The sequence below is a fragment of the Erythrolamprus reginae genome, chromosome 9 (genome assembly GCF_031021105.1).
Source record: "Erythrolamprus reginae isolate rEryReg1 chromosome 9, rEryReg1.hap1, whole genome shotgun sequence".
In the NCBI taxonomy this organism is placed as follows: Eukaryota; Metazoa; Chordata; class Lepidosauria; order Squamata; family Dipsadidae; genus Erythrolamprus; species Erythrolamprus reginae.
This window is the reverse complement of record NC_091958.1, coordinates 14160007-14181035: the sequence shown is the minus strand read 5'-3', so window position 1 is coordinate 14181035 and position 21029 is coordinate 14160007. Positions and strand designations below refer to the sequence as shown.

The 21029-nt window shown below is 42.8% G+C and overlaps 1 protein-coding gene across 4 annotated transcripts in view; it reads right to left on the bottom strand.

Annotated features, from left to right (window-relative positions):
* The window catches only part of EDC4 (enhancer of mRNA decapping 4), a 56104-nt gene that overhangs the window by 9761 nt on the left and 25314 nt on the right, over positions 1–21029 (bottom strand). For 2 of the 4 annotated variants that reach the window (XM_070760352.1, XM_070760354.1), the window contains exons 15-25: positions 20290–20486; positions 18647–18735; positions 16713–16866; positions 14595–15049; positions 13234–13332; positions 7203–7355; positions 5920–5956; positions 5216–5396; positions 3561–3716; positions 1938–2053; positions 599–764 (exon numbers count right to left, since the gene is read on the bottom strand). In XM_070760352.1, the coding sequence (XP_070616453.1) occupies positions 599–764; positions 1938–2053; positions 3561–3716; positions 5216–5396; positions 5920–5956; positions 7203–7355; positions 13234–13332; positions 14595–15049; positions 16713–16866; positions 18647–18735; positions 20290–20486 (1803 nt within the window). The remainder of the gene's footprint in view (positions 1–598; positions 765–1937; positions 2054–3560; positions 3717–5215; positions 5397–5919; positions 5957–7202; positions 7356–13233; positions 13333–14594; positions 15050–16712; positions 16867–18646; positions 18736–20289; positions 20487–21029) is intronic. The other 2 variants (XM_070760355.1, XM_070760353.1) reach the window with 1 other exon arrangement.

The window sequence follows — 21029 nt, the reverse complement described above, 5'->3', positions numbered from 1 at the left end:
AATATGGTAATCCGCAAGTTTGAATATTATTATATTGCAAATTTATAAAACAAAATAAGGAAGGAAGGAAAGAGCAAATATCTCTCCAATTGTTATTTTATTTTATCAATTCTAAAATTCCTTTTATTTTTTTTCTGTGATGTATTTTCTTTTCCTTTCCTTTTTTTCCTCTTTCTTTGAATGTGTTTATATCTGTTTTTGATTTTAGTTTTTGTATTGTGTATTTAAAAATAAAATATTAAAAAAGATAGACATAAATGTTCTCAACTCCACAATATATGTATATAAGTAGAGGTTTATGTATATAAAAGGAAAGAAATATATGCTGTCGATAACACAGAACATCCAATCCGTTAAATATAGTATTGAATAAATAATTGCGATTGTGTAAATAAAAACAATAATATAGCGAAATGGAAAATATAATGGAAAATGAAACAGTTGTAAAAGTGGTTAGCTTTAACTATGTTTGTATGTATGTGGGGTTTTTTTGTTTTCTTGTTTTGTATTTTGTAATTTTTTGTACGTTACGTTGTTTGTAATCAGTAAACTTAATAAAGGTTTTTTTAAAAAGTAAAAAAAAATAAAAATGACATACATTCTTGCGTGCCTTGCTTGAAGGTGTCGTTGATCTGCTGGAACATCGACTGGCAGCTCTTCTCAAAAGCAGGCAGAACTATACTTTGAAAGGCCTCTCGAAATGCGGTCTGCATGGGCACCTGTAAGGTATCGGTGGCGGCCCGAGCGATGGTGTCGGTCAGGTTCTGGAAACCAACGAGGCAGAGATTTCCCCAGGATTAGCAAAATAGAAACACAGAAGATTGACAGCAGAAAAAGACCTCATGGTCCATCTAGTCTGCCCTTATTTTATCTTAGGATGGAGATACGTTTATCCCAGGCATGTTTAAATTCTGTTACTGTGGATTTACCAACCACGTCTGCTGGAAGTTGTTCCAAGCATCTACTACTCTTTCAGTGAAATAATATGTTGTCACGTTGCTTCTGATCTTTTCACCCAACTAACCTCAGATTGTGCCCCCTTGTTCTTGGGTTCACTTTCCTAATTAAAAACAGTTCCCTCCTGAACCTTATTTAACCCTTTGACTTATTTAAATGTTTCCATCATGGTCACCTGGTCACATGGCCAGCAAGCCACTCCTACCCTGTCCCATGATTATTAAGCCACACCCACAAAATAAGCCACACCTACAGTGTGGCAGTAAAAATTTTGGCTGCCCATTACTGCATGGTCCATCTAGTCTGCCCATATACTATTTCCTGTATTTTATCTTAGGATGGATATATGTTTATCCCAGGCATCTTTAAATTCAGTTACTGTGGATTTACCAACCACATCTGCTGGAAGTTTGTTCCCAGCATCTACTACTCTTTCAGTAAAATATTTTCTCACGTTGGTTCTGATCTTTCCCCCAACTAACCTCATATTGTGCCCCCTTGTTCTTTTGTTCACTTTCCTATTAAAAACACTTCCCTCCTGAACCTTATTTAACCCTTTGACTTATTTAAATGTTTCCATCATGTCCCCCCTTTCCCTTCTGTCCTTCAGACTATACAGACTGAGTTAATCAAGTCTCACTACTGCGCCACCACTGGCTCATTCTCTGTAACTGTCTCAGATGGCTTCTGACAAGTCAACAAGGAAAGAGGGATTGGCTTAATCGTTGTGTCATTCACTTAACCACTGCAGTGGTTGGCTTAACCATTGTAGCAACAACCAAAAAAATGGTGGTAAAATTTGGCGCAACTCATTTAAGACCTGCCTTGCTTACCAATGGAAATTCCCTACTCAGCTTCAGGCTGCGTAGGTGTGACACCTGAATAGGTGAGCCTGCACATAATGTGCTCGTAAGTGCTCCAAGATGGGTGTCTGTCGTAGCATAAAGAACTGGAGAGAAATCTACTTGGAAGCTTCTCACCTTTGATTTCACCAGTTTGGCTATGTTCTCCTTCAGGGTTCCCTCAATGGCGGTTAGCTTATTTGCAATAGTGTTACTCAGCTGTCCAGTGATGGGGTCCAAGCTCTTAGATACACCTGTAAACAAAAAAGGAGACCAGAACATTTTATGTTGGGAATAACCCAAGATAAGGATGGCTGGAGATGAACCCTCTCTGAAAACAGAAGGAAGGCAACACACATGCAGCTCCAGATAGTGGAGAGCACCTTCCTGCATCCTTCAACCTGCTCCAGTTAGCTTCCATTCATTGCAGTTTAACAATCTCTGTTGTCCATCAGAGCTATGAATGGTAAGCGTTGATTTTTTTGTTCTCTTGGAAAGTATGGTTATTTTAATGATGTGGGTTTTTAGATGTCTTTTTTAAGTATTGGATTTGTTTACATTGTTCACTATTGTTGTGAGCCGCTCTGAGTCTTGGGAGAGGGGCGGCATACGAATCTAATAAATTATTATTATAAATTATTATTAAAGAAGGAGGGGAGGGAAGGAGGAAGGGAGATAGAGAAACAGACAAAGAGAAAAAGAAAGGAAGGCGAAAGAGGAGAGAAAGAAAAAGAAAGGGAAGGAGAGAGAAAGAGAAAAAAAGGAAGGAGGGAAGGGAGGGAGGGAGAAACAGAGAGAAAGAGAAAAAGAAAGCAAGGCAAGAGGGAGAGAAAGAAGAAAGGGAGGGAGGGAGAGAAAGAGAAAAAGGAAGGAAGGAGGGAGGGGAGGGAGAGAGAAAAAAAGAAAGAGAAAGGAAGAAAAAGAGAGAAAGAGAAAAAGAAAGGAAGGCAAGAGAGGGAGAGAAAGAAGAAAGGGAGGGAGGGAGAGAAAGAAAAAGGAAGGAAGGAGGGAGGGGAGGGAGAGAGAAAAAAAGAAAAAAAAGGAAGGAAGAGAGAAAAAGAGAAAAAGGAAGGAAGGAAAGGAGAGAAAGGAAAGAAAAGAAAAAGGAAGGAAGGAAAGAAGGGAGAGAGAGAAAGAGAGAGAGAAAAAAGAAAAGGAAGAAACAGTACGAGAGGGGAGGAGAGGAAAGGGAAAGGAAGAAACAGTAAGAGGAGAGGAGGAGAGAGGAAAGATAGAAACAGGGAGAGGAGAGGAGAGGAAAGGAAGCATGGGGGAATTGAAACATCTCCCCTGGGCCTATACAATTTAAGTATGGCATGTCTGTGTGTATGTCTGCTTTAATAATGGGGATTTTAATGTTTTCTTTTTTAATCGTTAAATTATTAGATTTGTTATGAACTGTTTTTTATTGTTATGAGCTGCCCCGAGTCTACGGAGAGGGGCGGCATACAAATCTAATAAACAAATGAATGAATGAATGAATGAATGAATGAATGAATGAATGAATGAATGAATGAATAAGTATGCAAGCTAATGAGGGCTGTTCTAAGGAGAATCAGAAATGCTTTCAAGGGAAGTCCTTGGAATCAAGATCCTGCGTTTAAACTATTTTCCATCTTTTTTTCTCGAGTCTCTAACTCAGGATCCAGAGAAAACTGAGAGAAAATAGCCTTTGGGGTGGGGGTCCACAACTTTCATCTCAACCTCTTCTCCCCGCAGAATGCTTCGCAAGGAATTCATCACCCGCTGAGCAAGACCTACACGGGGGGACTGTCTTTTTCATCTCCTCGCGGATGGTCCTCTCCAGCCGATTGCAGACAGCCGTGGAGAGGGACTGCGAGAGCTGCTGGGACAGGTGCTCTTGCAGCTGCCCGCTGCGCTGCTGTCCTTCGGCCAGAACCTGGTTCAGCCTCCGCTCTGAAATGAAGCGTTAAGGAACACGGAAAGGAAAGGTCGCACACACTAGAGCAGTGTTTCCCAACCACGACCACTTGAAGATATTTGGACTTCAACTCCCAGAATTCCCCAGCCAGCAAATGCTGGCTGGGGAATTCTGGGAGTTGAAGTCCAGATATCTTCAAGTGGCCAAGTTTGGGAAACACTGCACTAGAGATCCCAAAGGCAGCAATAGCACTTAAACATAGAAATATGGAAGATTGACAGCAGAAAAAAGACCTCCTGGTCCATCTAGCCTGCCCTTATACTATTTCCTGTATTTTATCTTACAATGGATCTATGTTTATCCCAGGCATGTTTCAATTCAGTTACTGTGGATTTACCAACCACGTCTGCTGGAAGTTTGTTCCAAGCATCTACTACTCTTTCAGTAAAATAATATTTTCTCACGTTACTTCTGATCTTTCCCCCAACTAACCTCAGATTGTGCCCCCTTGTTCTTGGGTTCGCTTTCCAATTAAAAACACTTCTCTCCTGACCTTATTTAACCCTTTAACATATTTAAATTTTCAATTATGTTCCCCCTTTCCCTTCTGTCCTCCAGACTGTACAGATGGAGTTCATGAAGTCTTTCCTGATACGTTTTAGGCTTAAGACCTTCCACCAAAGACTTATTTACTGCTTCACAATGCTTTAAAGCAGTGGTTCTCTGCCTTTCTAATGTTGTGACCCCTTAAGCAGTTGAGAACCACTGTTGAAATCCCTTTAGTATCTGGTCCTGTGGTATAAATACAGCAAACAGGGAAAGAAACAAACCACCACTTACTATGCCAAGCAAACAGGCCCTCCTCCTCTTCCTTCTAGCCCAAGTACATAAGTGCACTAGAGTGCCTTCCGTCCCATTCTATTGCTCCCCTATATCTCCTATACCAGTGTTTCCCAATCTTGGCAACTTAAAGATATCTGGACTTCAATTCCCAGAATTCCCCAGCTAGCATTTGCTGGCTGGGGAATTCTGGGAGTTGAAGTCCAAATATGTTAAAGTTGCCAAGGTTGGGAAACACTGTCCTATACCTTTCTTCTATTCTTTCATTGATATGTTTTATTCCTATATCCTCTATTCTATTCTGTCTTAGATATATTTTACTACGAGTATATCCTCCATAATCTTCATTATTTAACTAGGTGTATACCCACTAAAACCCTCATTGTGTATTGGACAAAATCAATCAATCAATAAATAAATAATAAATAAGCACATCCGTGTGTGTATGTGTAGAAATAGGACACTCCACAAAAACACACTGTGCCAGTACTGTGATCACCAAACCCAAAGCGGAATGGGGACAATTTTTTTTAAAAAAATAATGGGTTTTTAGATATTTTAAATATTAGATTTGTTCATTGTACACTGTTTTATTATTGTTGTGAGCCGCCCCGAGCCCGAGTAGAGGGGCGGCATACAAATCTAATAAACAAATAAATAAATAAATTCCGGTTGGCCTTTTCCGAGAGGATACGCTCCTGTTCCTGCTGGGAGTCGATCACTCGCTCGATGTGACCCATAAGGGAGCTCTGGACAGCATCCAGGTGATCCTCCAGCCTTTGCATCAGATCCATCTGGTTTTGTCTCAGCTCGGCAATCTCACTTTGCTGGGTCCTGAGCAGAGACATCAGCTCCTCCTGGTATTCAGGGGCGCTCTGGAGGGAGAAGGCGCAAGATAAAACATCAGCCTGCTGCGATTTTTCATGAGCCGTGGTGGCGCGATGGTTAGAGTGCGGTATTGCAGGCTAATTATGCCGACTGCCAGCAATTTGACTCTGATTAGCTCAGTGCTTCTCCATTATTATTTTTTAATCTTTATTAAGTTTTAAAATAATAAGAGAAAAGAAAAGAACACAAAGTAAATCAACAGTACATGACGCAAAAATTAGCACAATCAAATCATATAACATAATATAACAATTGTAGAGATAGTCAAGAAAGGAGAAAAAAAGAAAGAGGGGATAAGCGATAGGGAAAAGGGCTCTTAAGATAACTATATCAAGTCTTAAATTCTCAAGACAAGAAGGATCCTGGATGCAAATGATCAATATCTAGGGACACAGCCTTAACGACTGACATTATTGCACAATTTAATTTCATCCTCTGCAAATTTGGGAGGAGGGGATAGGAACCAAAAGGCATTCCTTACGGGGAATAAGTAAAAAAGTTTGCACCAACCTGCTGATCGAAGGACCTTGGGGATTGTGGCGCATCCCTACAAGCAAAGAAAAGATGTTGAATGATGCGCAGTCATGTGTACAACTTCAATTTAGATGGCTCTTCCCTGAATTGAAAACAACAACCCTCTTCTGATAATTTCTCTCCCCAATAACCGAGTCAAGGAGCTGTTTTCTCAACACCAGAATGACAACAATAAAATAAAAGGAAGCACCTAAGCAAAAAGGCCTAGGACAAATTCCTAGCTTAACCAAGATAGCCGTGTCTTCAAATTTGGTACCTCCACAGAAGTATGGCAGTACAACCCTTCCTATAAAGCTTTAAGGAGATTGATGTTTTGAAATAGGTTGAACTATACTGGTGGAATTGAACATGGCACTTGAGATGGATAGATGGATGATTAGACAAACAGATAAGAAGTTAGCCAGTGTCTGAAAGGTTTCATAGTATACATAGTATACAATATATTCCTATATATCCGCGGAGAGGGGCGGCATACAAATCTAAATAATAAATAAATAAATAATAAATATATGTCATTTCTGTTTTACTTGTTTTATTTATTTGTTGCTTATATCCTAAGATTTTTATTAATATTGCTTCTTCATTGCTTATTTGACCCCTATGACAATCATTAAGTGTTGTACCACATGATTCTTGACAAATGTATATTTTATTTTATGTACGCTGAGAGCATATGCACCAAGACAAATTCCTTGTGTGTCCAATCACACTTGGCCAATAAAAATTCTATTCTATTCTATTCTAATGTTCTAAGCTCCTGGAAGAAGTAGAATTCTGACAATTCTGACAACCAATTCTGGTTGGCAATTTTATTTATTTATTTAAATTTCTAAGCCGTCCTTCTCCAGCGGACTCAAGGCGGCGTACAAAGTAAAACAGATACAAGCAGTGACGGACTCCTACGGGTACGGTCAGGTACGCAGAACCGGTAGAAAAATTTTGATTTTTTTTTTTCATTTTTTCCCTTCTGCGCTCTGGGTATGTTCTTCCTATCGCAGTCAATGTGTATAATTTCAGAAGAGCTGTGCTTGCCTGTGCGTGCGTACATACACATACAGTTTATATAGTAGATAATGTATATTTTTGTATACTGTTTTTGGTTATGTTGTGAGCCGCCCCGAATCCTCGGAGAAGGGAAGCATACAAATCCAATTAATTAATTAATTAATTGATTGATTGATTGATTGATTGATTGATTGAATGAATGAATGAATGAATGAATGAAATGCCGCTGTTTCCAACCACATAACTACACCGACCTGTCATCCTTCTTCCCCTTCCTTTTCAACTTTGGGGAAGCCCGGGGAGAAATTTTGGCCTTCCAGTCCTTCACTGGCAGCCGCTGGTTAGTCACTTTGGTCGAAAACCCGCCCGAAGTAGTAGCCAAGCTCGCAACTTCGTCATCATGATCGCTGTGGAAGGAAGAGAAATGGAAGACAGTTGGTGAGATGTCCGGGCAAATGATATTGCAACAGGGGTTTCAGATCAACTTTTAGCTCAGCAGTGGAATAAGGTGGCATAAGAACATAAGAAGAGCCCTGCTGAATCAGGCCAAAGCCCATCGAGTCCAGCATTCTGCATCACACAGTGGACCACCAATTGTCCATGGGGATCTTGAGCAGAAAGAGAAGGCAAAACCCTCCCTTTCCCTCGACCCCCAACAAATGGTACCCAAGGGAATCCTGCCTGCCTCAACCAACATAGAGGCGGCACATGGACATCCGTTTCAATAACCACCGATACACTGGGTATCCATGAATCTGTCTAATCCTGCCTTGAAGCTATCCAGGCTGACAGCTGTCACGACCTCTTCTGGAAGTGAATTCCATCAACCAAGAACCCTCTGGGTGAAGAAATATTTCCCTTTATTTGTCCTCACTTTCTTGCCTGTGAGCTTTTTCCCCCTTCAATAAACTTTATTGATTTTTTCATTAAAAAAACACACAAACAAACATTTAAACATGTAGTAGGGGTTACAATTGCCCCTCTCTTCTTAGAAGTTAATTTTTAATACAGAAAAAGAATATGTTCTTAATTCATTAAATCAACGTATTAATCTAGATGAAAAGAAGAATTTTGTTTATATATTCTAATAAACATAAAATTAAGTTAATAAAAAGAGAAAAATTCTAAAGTCATTTTAATATATTCATACATTTCTCATAACGTTTAATTTTTATTTTTATTTATATCTATCCACTTGTAGACTTTGCTCCAAATAATATAAAATTCAGATTCTTCTTGGTCATTTAGCCTTCTTGTCATCATATCCATCTCTGCACAATCCAAATTTTTTTTAACTACATCTTCTTGCCTATGAGCTTTAGGGAGGGCCCCCTCGTCCTAGTATTGTGTGGTAGAGAAAAGAATTTTTCACTATCCACCTTTTCTATCCCATGCGTGATTTTATACACTTCGATCAAGTCACCCCTTAAACGCCGTCTTTCAAGGCTGAGGAGACCAAGGCGTTGCTACCTGGTTTCATAAGGGAGTGGCTCCATTTCCTTGGTCATAACTTGTTGCCTTTCCCAGTTTCATTATTTCCTTCTTCAGGTGCGGTGACCAGACCTTCGGTGGCATTCATCAAACGGTGAATTTAGGCTACTGTTTTGCCATTTGAAGCAGTAGCTGTTTGCCTTAATAGGACACCCTGTTCTTCACCAAGCGAACACGGCATCGAAGAAACCTTAAAAATGCATTTTGTGTTCTGTTTCCTGTTCTGTTTCCGGGCTTTTAGATTGACACGAACGGCTCAACCCCGCTATTTAAGCTTTGAATTACACTCTTTATTAGCAAAAAATGTTGGTTATGACCTATAAAGCCTTCCATGGCATCGGACCAGAATATCTCCTGGACCGCCTTCTGCCGCACAAATCCCAGCGACCAGTTAGGTCCCACAGAGTTGGCCTTCTCCAGGTCCCATCGACTAAATAATGTCGTCTGGCGGGACCCAGGGGAAGAGCCTTCTCTGTGGAGGCCCCGACCCTCTGGAACCAGCTCTCCCCCCCAGAGATTAGGATTGCCCCCACCCAGTGACGAAAATGTGAAAAATAAACTCCAATCACTCTTTCAGTAGTAAACAAATGCAAAGTAGAGCTAAGGAAATAAAAGAATATAAATTAGTAAATATTTGAAACACCCCCCCGCAATTGGTGGTGGTGGTGGTGGGATTGTCAGTCGGGTGGTGGTCACATGCACTGTGCACCGTTTTATGTTTGTTTTATGTTAATTTCAATGTGCAAAACCAATAAAAATATATTTTTTTTAAAAAAAGGATTACCCCCACCCTCCTTGCCTTTCGTAAGCTCCTTAAGACCCACCTCTGTCGTCAGGCATGGAGGAATTGAGACATCTTCCCTGGGCCTATATAATTTATGTATGGTATGTTATGTGTATGTTTTTTAAATTATGGGTTTTTAGCTCTTTGAAATATTAGATTTGTATTTTATATTGTTCTTTGTCATTGCTGTGAGCCGCCCCGAGTCTACGGAGAGGGACGGCATACAAATTTAATTAATTAATTAATTAATTAAAATAAAATAAAATAAAATAAAAAGCAACATTAAAAGCAGGAACCAGTCTTTTAAAAGTTCAGGGAGTATTTTTCTCCCTTTGCAAAATTTTCAGAGCTTCCGGCAAGAGAGACGATGAGTCATAGCATGCAATAAATCAGCTCACCCCATTTTTGACAAGCACACAGCTTCTCGCAAAGGACTTTTTGCAAAGCAGGAATCGGGTTTTTAGGGAGCTTCTTCTAAAGCCCCAGATCTAACACAGCGTCCATGAAGGCAACGTTGTCGCTCCACCCAGAATTTCCCAAGATCTTTTGCTTTTATACTTGCTGGGAGTGGCCAGCAAACCTCATAGAGTTAAAGCTACAAATTACTTCCTTTTATCATAGAAGTGTTGTCGTCTGCTTGGAAACCTCCTAAATCGAGCATCTAAGAGTGGCTCATCCACTCTAATGTCTCCTTCATCATCATCTGATTTGATTTTATTGGATTTTATTGGATTTGTATGCCGCCCCTCTCCGTAGACTCGGGGCGGCTAACAACAGTAGTAAACAGCATATGACAATCCAATATAAACAGTTAAAAACCCTTATTGTAAAACCAAACATACATACAGACATACCATGCATAAAATTGTAAAGGCCTAGGGGGAAAGAGTATCTCAATTCCCCCATGCCTGGCGGCAGAGGTGGGTTTTTAAAAGCTTGCGAAAGGCAAGGAGGGTGGGAGCAATTCTAATCTCTGGGGGGAGTTGGTTCTAGAGGGTCGGGGCCGCCACAGAGAAGGCTCTTCCCCTGGGTCCTGCCAAGCGACATTGTTTAATTGACGGAACCCGGAGAAGACCCACTCTGTGGGACCTAACTGGTCGCTGGGATTCGTGCAGCAGAAGGCGGTCCCTGAGACCAATCCCCCAGTGACATATCTGCCTCCTCTGGTGGTTCCTCAGGTTTATCCAGGCCTATTTCTCCCTCACTCTCACCTTCTGCACCAGCTGGCAACCTTCTCAGTGGTGGCTCCGGCCCTTTGGAATCAACTCCCCCCAGAGATTCGTACCACCCCCACCCTCCCAGTCTTTCGTAAGGCCTTGAAAACGCATTTCTGCCAACAGGGGCCACTGAAATTTTAACATCTACCCTGGCCTTTGAGTGAAGAATAGAAACATAGAAGACTGACGGCAGAAAAAGACCTCATGGTCCATCTAGTCTGTCCTTATACTATTTCCTGTGTTTTATCTTAGGATGGATATATGTTTATCCCAGGCATCTTTAAATTCAGTTACTGTGGATTTACCAACCACGGCTGCTGGAAGTTTGTTCCAAGGATCTACTACTCTTTCAGTGAAATAATATTTCCTCACGTTGCTTTTGATCTTTCCCCCAACTAACTTCAGATTGTGTCCCCTTGTTCTTGTGTTCACTTTCCTATTAAAAACATTCCCTCCTGAACCTTATTTAACCCTTTAACATATTTAAATGTTTCGATCATGTCCCCCCTTTTCCTTCTGTCCTCCAGACTATACAGATTGAGTTCATTAAGTCTTTCCTGATACGTTTTATGCTTAAGACCTTCCACCATTCTTGTAGCCCGTCTTTGGACCCATTCAATTTTGTCAATATATTTTTGTAGGTGAGGTCTCCAGAACTGAACACAGTATTCCAAATGTGGTCTCACCAGCGCTCTATATAAGGGGATCACAATCTCCCTCTTTCTGCTTGTTATACTTCTAGCTATGCAGCCAAGCATCCTACTTGCTTTTCCTACTGCCCGACCACACTGCTCACCCATTTTGAGACTGTCAGAAATCACTACCCCTAAATCATTTTCTTTTGAAGTTTTTGCTAACACAGAACTGCCAATGCAATACTCAGATTGAGGATGCCTTTTCCCCAAGTGCATTATTTTACATTTGGAAACATTAAACTGCAGTTTCCATTGCTTTGACCATTTATCTAGTAAAGCTAAATCATTTACCATATGACAGACCCCTCCAGGAATATCAACCCTATTGCACACTTTAGAGTCATCGGCAAATAGGCAAACCTTCCCTACCAAACCTTCCCCTATGTCACTCACAAACATATTAAAAAGAATAGGACCCAGAACAGACCCTTGTGGCACACCGCTTGTAACCTGTCTCTGCTCAGAATACTCGCCATTAACAATAACTCTCTGATGTCTATGCTTCAGCCAGCTTGAAATCCACTGAACTATCCAGGGATTAAGTCCAATCTTCACTAATTTATCTATCAGCTCTTTATGTGGAACCGTATCAAAGGCTTTGCTGAAGTCCAGATAGGCAATATCCACGGCACCACCTTGATCCAACACCTTTGTGACATAGTCAAAGAAATCAATGAGATTAGTCTGACATATTTGCCTTCAGTAAAGCCATGCTGATTTGGGTCCAATAAGTTATTGTTTTTTAGGTGCTGATTTATCCTCTGATGTCAAGCTAACTGGCCTGTAGTTACCAGCTTCTTCTCTACTGCCCTTCTTGTGGATAGACACAACACTGGCCATTCTCCAATCCTCAGGAACATCTATTGTTAACAGGGATTGGTTAAACAAATCAGTCAGGGGGGTAGGAATGACAGATCTGAGTTCTTTTAGAATTCTGGGGTGGATGCCATCTGGACCCATTGCCTTATTTATCTTTAATCGTTCAAGTTCTTCTAATTCATCGGCTTCTAAGATCACTGGAGCTGAATCTGTACAGCTCTATAGTATTATTTTGTATGATAGGATGAATGATAGGATGAATGTTGATGATGGCTCTTTAAATATATAGGGGTTTTAGAAAATAAGTTAGATTTCTATGTGTTTTAGTTTTGAGAATTTTAGAGTATTTTAATATTAGATTTCTTCGTGTTTTGTAATTGTTTACTTTGAGCCGCCCTGAGTCCCAGGAGAAGGGTGGCATGGAAAATTAGGGTGTCCAGGGGGAAAACATTTTGAAATTCACTGATATTTCCCTGACATTTCCCTGTAACTTGCGATCTAGTTAAGCCATGGAGAAATATCAGTAGCTGAGGAAGCAAGTTATTGCCAGAGTTAGGCTCATTTTTGCTTGACTCTGCCAGGCAGCGCGATCCGTTTTTTTTTTACATGATTTTCCCTTGACTTTTAAACATTTTAGTTTGTTTTTTTCCCGATTATTCTGTTTTTTTCATGAATTCCCTGATAATTCCCTATTTCCCGAATCGCTGATTTCCCTGGTAATTCCCTGATTTCCCACCCTGAAATCAATCAATCAAACAAACAAACAAATAAATTTTAGACTAGAAACATAGAAGACTGACGGCAGAAAAAGACCTCCTGGTCCATCTAGTCTGCCCTTATACTATTTCCTGTATTTTATCTTACAATGGATATATGTTTATCCCAGGCATGTTTAAATTCAGTTACTGTGGATTTACCAACCACGTCTGCTGGAAGTTTGTTCCAAGGATCTATTACTCTTTCAGTAAAATAATATTTTCTCATGTTGCTTTTGATCTTTCCCCCAACTAACTTCAGATTGTGTCCTCTTGTTCTTGTGTTCACTTTCCTATTAAAAACACTTCCCTCCTGAACCTTATTTAACCCTTTAACATATTTAAATGTTTCGATCATGTCCCCCCTTTCCCTTCTGTCCTCCAGACTATACAGATTGAGTTCATTAAGTCTTTCCTGATACGTTTTATACTTAAGACCTTCCACTAGGTAGCACATTCCTCAAATCTATTTGCCTTGCTGGGCTAGAAGCATTGAGGAAGAGAGAACGACAGATAGCCCTTACCTCTGCTCGGCGCTGGCATCTTGGCTGTCGTGCTGTAGCAAGCGGTAGGTATGCCTGTGACAAGAGCTCTTATGTTTCTCTTCCACTTCATTCCGGGGACTGCAGGGGAAAATGAAACAGGAGACACAAGTTGCATGAAACCCAAATACATTCCGTCTTATCTATTCATGAGCCAAAGGTTCTTATAAAAGAGGATTCCCGGGCATTTTACCAAGCCCCTGGACGTTACGTGAGATAACAAGAATGGAACTGCATTGTTTTTGAGTTAATACCATCTGAACTTACATCAGCTGCTAATGAAGATTACCGTATTTTTCAGAGTATAAGACACACCGGAGCATAAGACGCACCTTAGTTTTGGGGGAGGAAAATAGGGAAAAGAATCTGCTTACCAGGTATTCATCTGGCTAGCGTTCTTAGCCAGCACATTATTTTATCCCCTGGTTAGGGCTTTAAAAAAACTTTATTCAGAGAGGGTAACAATGAAAGAGCTTGCAAGCCAGGAAGAGCTGGGAACATCATTAGCACCTGGAAAGAAACAGTTGGAGCAAGTAGAGCAATGGAAAAAACCCTGCAAAGACTTAGGGCTTGGAAAACATTCTTTGCAGAGAGTAACAGTGAAAGAGCTTGCAAGCCAGTAAGAGCTGGGAACATCGTTAGCAACTGGTTAGAAAGAAACGTATTCGGAGCAAGTTAGAGCAGTGAAAAAAACCCTGCAAGGACTTAGGGCTTGGAAAACATTCTTTGCAGAGAGAAACAATGAAAGAGCCTGCAAGGTAAATTCTCTCCCTCAAGGCTGGGGGGAAAGAAAAAAAGCTACATTTGGAGAATTTATACATGGTATGCTTGTATGTATGAGTGGTTATTTAAATTGGGGTTTTTTAGATTATTTTTAATATTAGATTTGTTTACATTGTCTTTTTATATTGTTGTTAGCCGCCCCGAGTCTTCGGAGAGGGGCAGCATACAAATCTAATAAATACAAATACAAATAAGACGCACCCAAATTATCAGCCTCTTTTAGGGAGGAAAACGATGCGTCTTATACTCCAAAAAATCAAGCAGCTGACTTTCTGCAAGAAAGGATTGCTTTTAGATTTGTGTGTGTGTCTCCACTGTTAAGCCAGTTATTAGCAGTGGTTCATTGATTAAACTAAGTTCGTTCAAACAGTGTTTTTGATACGTTTGTCACTGGGGGTAGAGCACCTTTCGATTTTTCCAAGGCAGATTCCTGTGTTCTTCCACAGAGAAGACAAATTAATATTGCTGAGCTTTTTATTTTATTTTATGGGGGTGCAAGAAACCAATTTAGGGCTGGTCCATCCTGGGCCCCAGGGAAGAGCGATGGAGCCTGGCCTTACCTGTCTGCCATGCTGTTCCTGGTCTCTCTGGTGATGTCAGGAGCGGCCGGCCACGGCTGACTCACCCCACTATCCAACGCCACGTTTTCCTGAGGCAAGGCCGTCTCCAGCAGCGAGGGGGCGGTCAGCATGTCCACCTCGTTGGGGGCCATGTCCAAGGAGTGATGGCTGGGCTCCGAGCTGTGACGGTTGCGCGGAGAAAGCAAGTGGAGAGCCGAGGCCGCCGAAGCCATGCTGTCCGTGTGATGGTTGGCGTCCAGGATTTCGACCGGGGCTGCGCCGAAGCTGCGCTGCAGGGTCTCCGAGGCGATTTCAGGGATGTCTTGAGACATGGCAGTCGAGGCTGAGGAGATGACGTCTGGGGAGCGCTCGCGAGTGGGCGAGGACTGGGGGACCACCAGAGGCTCCACTTCTTCCTGCTCCAAGACCAGAGGCGGAGGGTTCCCTGGGGAAACCTTGAGAAGAAAAACAAAGAAACGGATTTGATTCTTAGCATTCCTTACACCTGGGGTCCCCAAACATGGCGACTTTAAGACTTGTGGACTTCAACTCCCAGAATCCTCCAGCCAGCTATGCTGCCCGCCATGTTCCTCACCTGATTGGGTCACTGGCACATCACCAGCTTTCCCATTGGTGAGTCAACAGAGGAGGATTCTATTAGGATTGAAATCAAATCGATTGAAATCCAGCCTTTTTACTAGTGATTTAAATCATAATTCAAATCTTGGGTTTCAATCAAATCCACCCTGACACAGAGGCCTGACAAGAGAATTCTAGGACTGACCCGTCCTTAAAACAATCGTATCTTGTCCTGGGCCTCCTCCGTGGTGGTTCCTGCCCTTTGGAATGATCTGCCCAACGCATAAATATGGCTGGCTCAAACTCTGCAAGCCTTTAGGCAATGGGAAGCCCTAGAAATGTTTTTCTCTCACACACTCACACAGTGTTGTGTTTGGCTCTGGCCCAGCTCCTGCCCCAGGGAATGTGGAGGTGGATGCAGGGGAAACTTCAACATGTCACAGGCCTGTGTTATTGCCGACAGAGTCAGTTCAGAGTTTAGTTTCCTCGGACGAAGAAGAAGGTGGGAGTGACTTGGCCGAGGGGGGCTTGGCACACAGCCCAGTCAGTCAATCTCCCTTATCTTCCGTTGATTCGGATGAAGACGTCTTGGACCCACGCAAGCGCAGAATTATGCGTAGAAGAGACCAAGTAAGGACATATTACAGGAGATAAGAGAGGCCACCTGTGTTTGGGTGGGGCTCCAGTAATTAGGGCTGCTGCTATAAATAGCAGCGTGTGGGTTTGGCTGTTGTGGAAGAGTATCTGATCGCAGTTCTTCAGGAATCGTGTGTTGCTGTTTTCTGGACTTTGTTGATTTTTCATGCCTTTGAAACCAAAGCAGAGCAACGTGTGTGTGTCTCACTTCGTTGGAAGAAGAAGGGGTGTGAAGTTTCTTCACAGCTGCTAACTAAGTACTTAATGACTGCTTAAGGGAAATTGTACAGACTACCCTTGTTGTTTTGGGACGAGTGCTCTTTGCAATACAAAAAGAGTGCTTAGTTTATTTTAAATTTTGTGATAAAGAACATTGTTTTGAATTTTCAAACGTGTGTGTGTCTGAAATTTGTACCCTTGAATTTTCGGGAGGCTCCTATCAGAGAGCCCGGCAGAACACACAGGTTGCCCAAAAAGTAATGCACCACATTTTTCCCCTCGGCCTACAGTAATGGTATGAATGCGAAACTTTAGATATACATTATTTGAATTGTCAGGAGTGCGTGTATAAATTTTGCATTTCTTCAGACAGATAGTGTAGCTGCAGCAGTGTTTCGAAATGGCGTCTGTAAGTGATGTACGTTACAAGCAGCGTGCCCTCATTGAATTTCTCACTGCGGAGAAAGAAACTGTTGGGAACGTTCACAAATGTTTGTGTACAGTTTATGGGGAATCTGCAGTCGACAGAAGTACGGTTAGTCGCAGAAGACGTTTTGAGGATGACGAAGAGGTGATTCACACAGTGCAGAAATGTTGGGGCAAATAAAGTCATAGATGTTGCAAGGAAGGTGTCGGGGCAGTTGTGAAGAATGACAATGGCCTCGGGGAAGGATCGAACCTTACCGGGATGGGAACCTTTGGGGTCAGTTTATCAGGAAGGCCAGGGAGCAGGACAGAATGGTTCCGCGGGCTGGCCTGGAGACTCCCACTGCTGCCACTCAAGGTCAGATTGGCATCCAGCGGCATCTTTGGGCTTAGGGAGATGTCCTCCGATGGCCTGGCGCAGGCAGAAAGAAAGAGGGGAAAAAGCCAGAGTTAAGAGACAGGACCCGTCCACAGATGGTGCTCAGCCGGTTTGGGTAAAAGCGGTCATAGCAACCCACGCAGTCCAATATAGGCACATTTTGAAGCTGTGTGTATGAGCACAGCACTTTCCATTTCCTCTTTCTCCTTCTCTCTCTCATTACTCTTTCTCTTTGTCACCTCTCTTTCTCCCTCTCTCCCTCCCTAATATCTTTCTCCTTCATCTCTCACTCTTTCTCCCTCATCTTTCTCCCTCTCTCCTCTTTCTCCTTCTCTCTCTCATTACTCTCTCATTTCTCTTTCTCCCTCTCTCCCTAATATCTTTCTCCTTCATCTCTCACTCTTTCTCCCCCTCATCTTTCTCCCTCTCTCCTCTTTCTCCCTCTCACTTTTCTCTTTCCCCCTCTTCCTTCCTCCCTCATCTCTTTCTCCCTCTCTCATCTTTCTCCCTCCCCCTCTCCCTTAACTCCTTTCATCCCTCATGTTTCCCGCTCTTTTCCCTCTTTTTCTCTTCCTCCAACTCTCATTCTATCTCTCCCCTCTCGTTTCTCTCTTTCTTTCCATCATTTTCTCATTTTTCTCTCCCATTTCGCCTCCTTCCTTTCTTCCTCTCCCTATCTCTCATCTTTTCCCTTCTCTCACCTTCTCCCTCTCCCTTATCTCCTTTCATCCCTCATGTTTCCCGCTCTTTTCCCTCTTTTTCTCTCCCTCCAGCTCTCATTTCTATCCCTCCCATCTCTCGTTTCTCTCTTTCCTCTCTCTCTTTCTCTCCATCGTTTTCTCATTTATTTCTCTCCCATTTCGCCTCCTTCCTCTTTCTTCCTCTCTCTATCTCTCATCTTTTCCCCTCTCATCTTTCTCTTTTCCCCCTCTTCCTTCCTCTCTCCTCTCTTTTTCCCTCTCTCACCTTCTTCCTCTCCCTCTCTTATCTCCTTTCATCCCTCATGTTTCCCACTCTTTTCCCTCTTTTTCTCTCCCTCCAGCTCTCATTTCTCTCATTCTCTCCCTCATTTTCTCATTTCTTTCTCTCCCATTTCGCCTCCTTCATCATTCTCCCTCTCCTTATCTCTCATCTTTCTCTTTCCCCCCCTCTTCCTTCCTCCCTCATCTCTTTTCCCCTCTTTCACCTTCTCCCTCTCCCTTATCTCCTTTCATCCCTCATGTTTCCCACTCTTTTCCCTCTTTTTCTCTCCCCTCTCTCGTTTCTCTTCCCCCCCCTCTCTCATTCTCTCCCTCATTTTCTCATTTCTTTCTCTCCCATTTCGCCTTTCTCCCTCTCCCTTCCTCCCTCATGTCTTTTCCCTTCTCTCCTTTCTCCCTCCCCCTCATCATTCTCTTTCTCTTTCCCTCTCCTCTTTCTCCTTCTCCCTCTCATTACTCTCTCAGCTCTCTTTCTCCTTCTCTCCCTCCCTGTCATCTCTCTTTTCCCCTCTCCCCTCTGTAGCAGATTTTCTGGAGGCCGGCCCGGCTGTGCGCATGCCTGACATGTGAGTGCACGCACCAACGTGTGAGGTTTCATTTCTGTGCATGTGCCCGAAGCGAAATCTCACGCGGGGATACTTGTGTGGGTGAGATTTCAACTATTTTTGCAAAGAAGCAAAAAAAAAAAGTGGGGGGGGGAATTGCTGAAATAACAGCCGGCGCATGCACTCTCACATGAGATATCACTTCAAGTGCATGCGCAGAAGCAAAATCTAGCAGGGGGCATGCGAATCAGAATCCCGTACCTGTAGGGAAAAGTAAGTGGGACTTACCTGGGAAGGGGGGTCTCGCCGACCGAAGTACTGCTCATGGGGGTCACAGCAGTCAGGGAACTAATGCTACTTCCGGGAGACCCTGTGATCTGGTGCAGAGACGACGGAGGGTGTTATTTGGAAGCCAACAGGGAGGTGGAATCACAATTACACAAAACTAGATCTTTGGATTGTACTTAAGGAGCGTAACTGAAAATCGTTTAGCCAGCTAACAGCTATTGTGTTTTATGTCTGCTTTTTTTACTTCCCCGGTCTCCAGTCTATACAGTGGTACCTCTACTTACGCACTTAATTTGTTCCGTGACCAGGTTCTTTAGTGGAAAAGTTTGTAAGACGAAGCAATTTTTCCCATAGGAATCAATGGAAAAGCAAATAATCTGTGCGATTGGGGAAACCACAGGAAGGGTGGAGGCCCTGTTTCCTCCCAGGAGATTCCTAGAGAGGCCCCATGGAGGTTTCTCGCTGCCTTTTCCAGCCCTGTTCCCTGTTTCTTCCCTGGAGATTTATTTATTTATTTATTTATTCATTCATTCATTTATTAGATTTGTATGCCGCCCCTCTCCGTAGACTCAGGGTGGCTAACAACAATAATGAAAAATATGACAAATCTAATATTTAAAATAACTTAAAAAACCTATTAAAAGCCAAGCATACACACAAACATACCATGCATAAATTGTATAGCCCTGGGGGGAAAGGAATATCTCAATTCCCCCCATGCCTGACGACAGAGGTGGGTTTTAAGGAGCTTATGAAAGGCGAGGAGGGTGGGGCAATTCTGATCTCTGGGGGAGCTGGTTCCAGAGGGTTGGGGCCGCCACAGAGAAGGCTCTTCCCCTGGGTCCCGCCAGACGACATTGTTTAGTCGCTGGGACCCAGAGAAGGCCAACTCTGTGGGACCTAACTGGTCGCTGGGATTCATGCGGCAGGTCCCGGAGATATTCTGGTCCGACTCCTAGATTTCTAGAGAGGCCCCACCTCACCTACTTCCTTTGGCAGCGACTCGCCTCCTCTTCTTCCTCCTCCTCCCACCCAAATTCCGAGCTTTTATTTCTTTCCTAATGGGTTTGCACGCATTATTTGCTTTTACATTGATTCCTATGGAAAGATTGCTTCTAATTAAGAACGCTTCTACTTAAGAACCTGGTCACAAAACAAATTAAGTTCTTAAGTAGAGGTACCACTGTAGTACAATAATAAAAAGGAGTCGAACAACAATAGTAAATAAAATCCCATGACCCTATCAACCCAATATAATCCCCAAATCAATCTAACAACATACATACCAAAGAAACATAATTTGGGCACGTCTGATGTTAAACTTCACGGCCCCCAGGCCTGTCGTCAACAGCTTTTCAAAAAGCCATGGGAGCAGTGCGAACATCGGGGGGGAGTTGGTTTCATAGAGCTGGGGCCGCAACAGAAAAGGCCCTCCCCCATGGTCCCGCCAACCTACATTGTTTAGTCGACGGGACCTGGAGGAGGCCGATTCTGTGCGATCTAATGGGCCTCTGGGAGGTATGTGGCAGGAGACGGATGAAACCTGAATCTAATTTCGATTTTTGGTTCTGTGTTTGTGCACCAAATGAAGAGAGGAAGGAAAACTGGCTGCAGGTCCAGCCAAGAAGAGCGAAGGGAGTTACCTGTTGTAGAGAGGTGCTGGGAGTCATGAAGGCGTCTGGAGTCATAAGTTTGGGTTTGGTGTCATTCGATGGCGGGAGGAAGTCTACGGGCACAGACAGTTCCGAAATGCGTCGCAGGTCTGGCTGGGAGCCGTGGATGGATCCCTTCTCAGAGCCCCGGCCTTCCATGCCTATGTCGGCCAGGTGATCAGGGAATGCTTCAGAACACAGATTTTGATCATTGATAAGTTTAAAATATTTTTAAACATTTTTTTTAATGTTTGTATGTTTAGCTAGCTGGAATTATCCTCTTTTAAAAAAAGGTTTGTAAAAAGTGTAAACATTATTTTGGTAATTGTGTATGTATAAATTTTTGAGACAAAATGAGGGGGGAGGGAGGGAAAGAAGGAAAAGGAGGGAAGGAAGGAAGGAGGGAGGAAGGAAGGAAGGAGGGAGGGAGAGAGGAAGGAAGGAAGAAGGAAGGAAGGAAGGAAAGGAGGAAGGAAGGAAGGGAGGGAGGGAGGGAGGGGGAGGGAGGGAGGGTGGGAGGAAGGAAGGAAGGAAGGAAGGAAGGAAGGAAGGAAGGAAGGAAGGAAGGAAGGAAGGAAGGAAGGAAGGAAGGAAGGAAGGAAGGAAGGGACTCCTTCACACCATAAATCCAAACTTGGAAACCAAATTTATATTTTAAAAAAATGCAAACATCTAGATAATAGGTTGTCCATTATCAAATAGATCTAGATAATTTATTCAAAAATGCACAT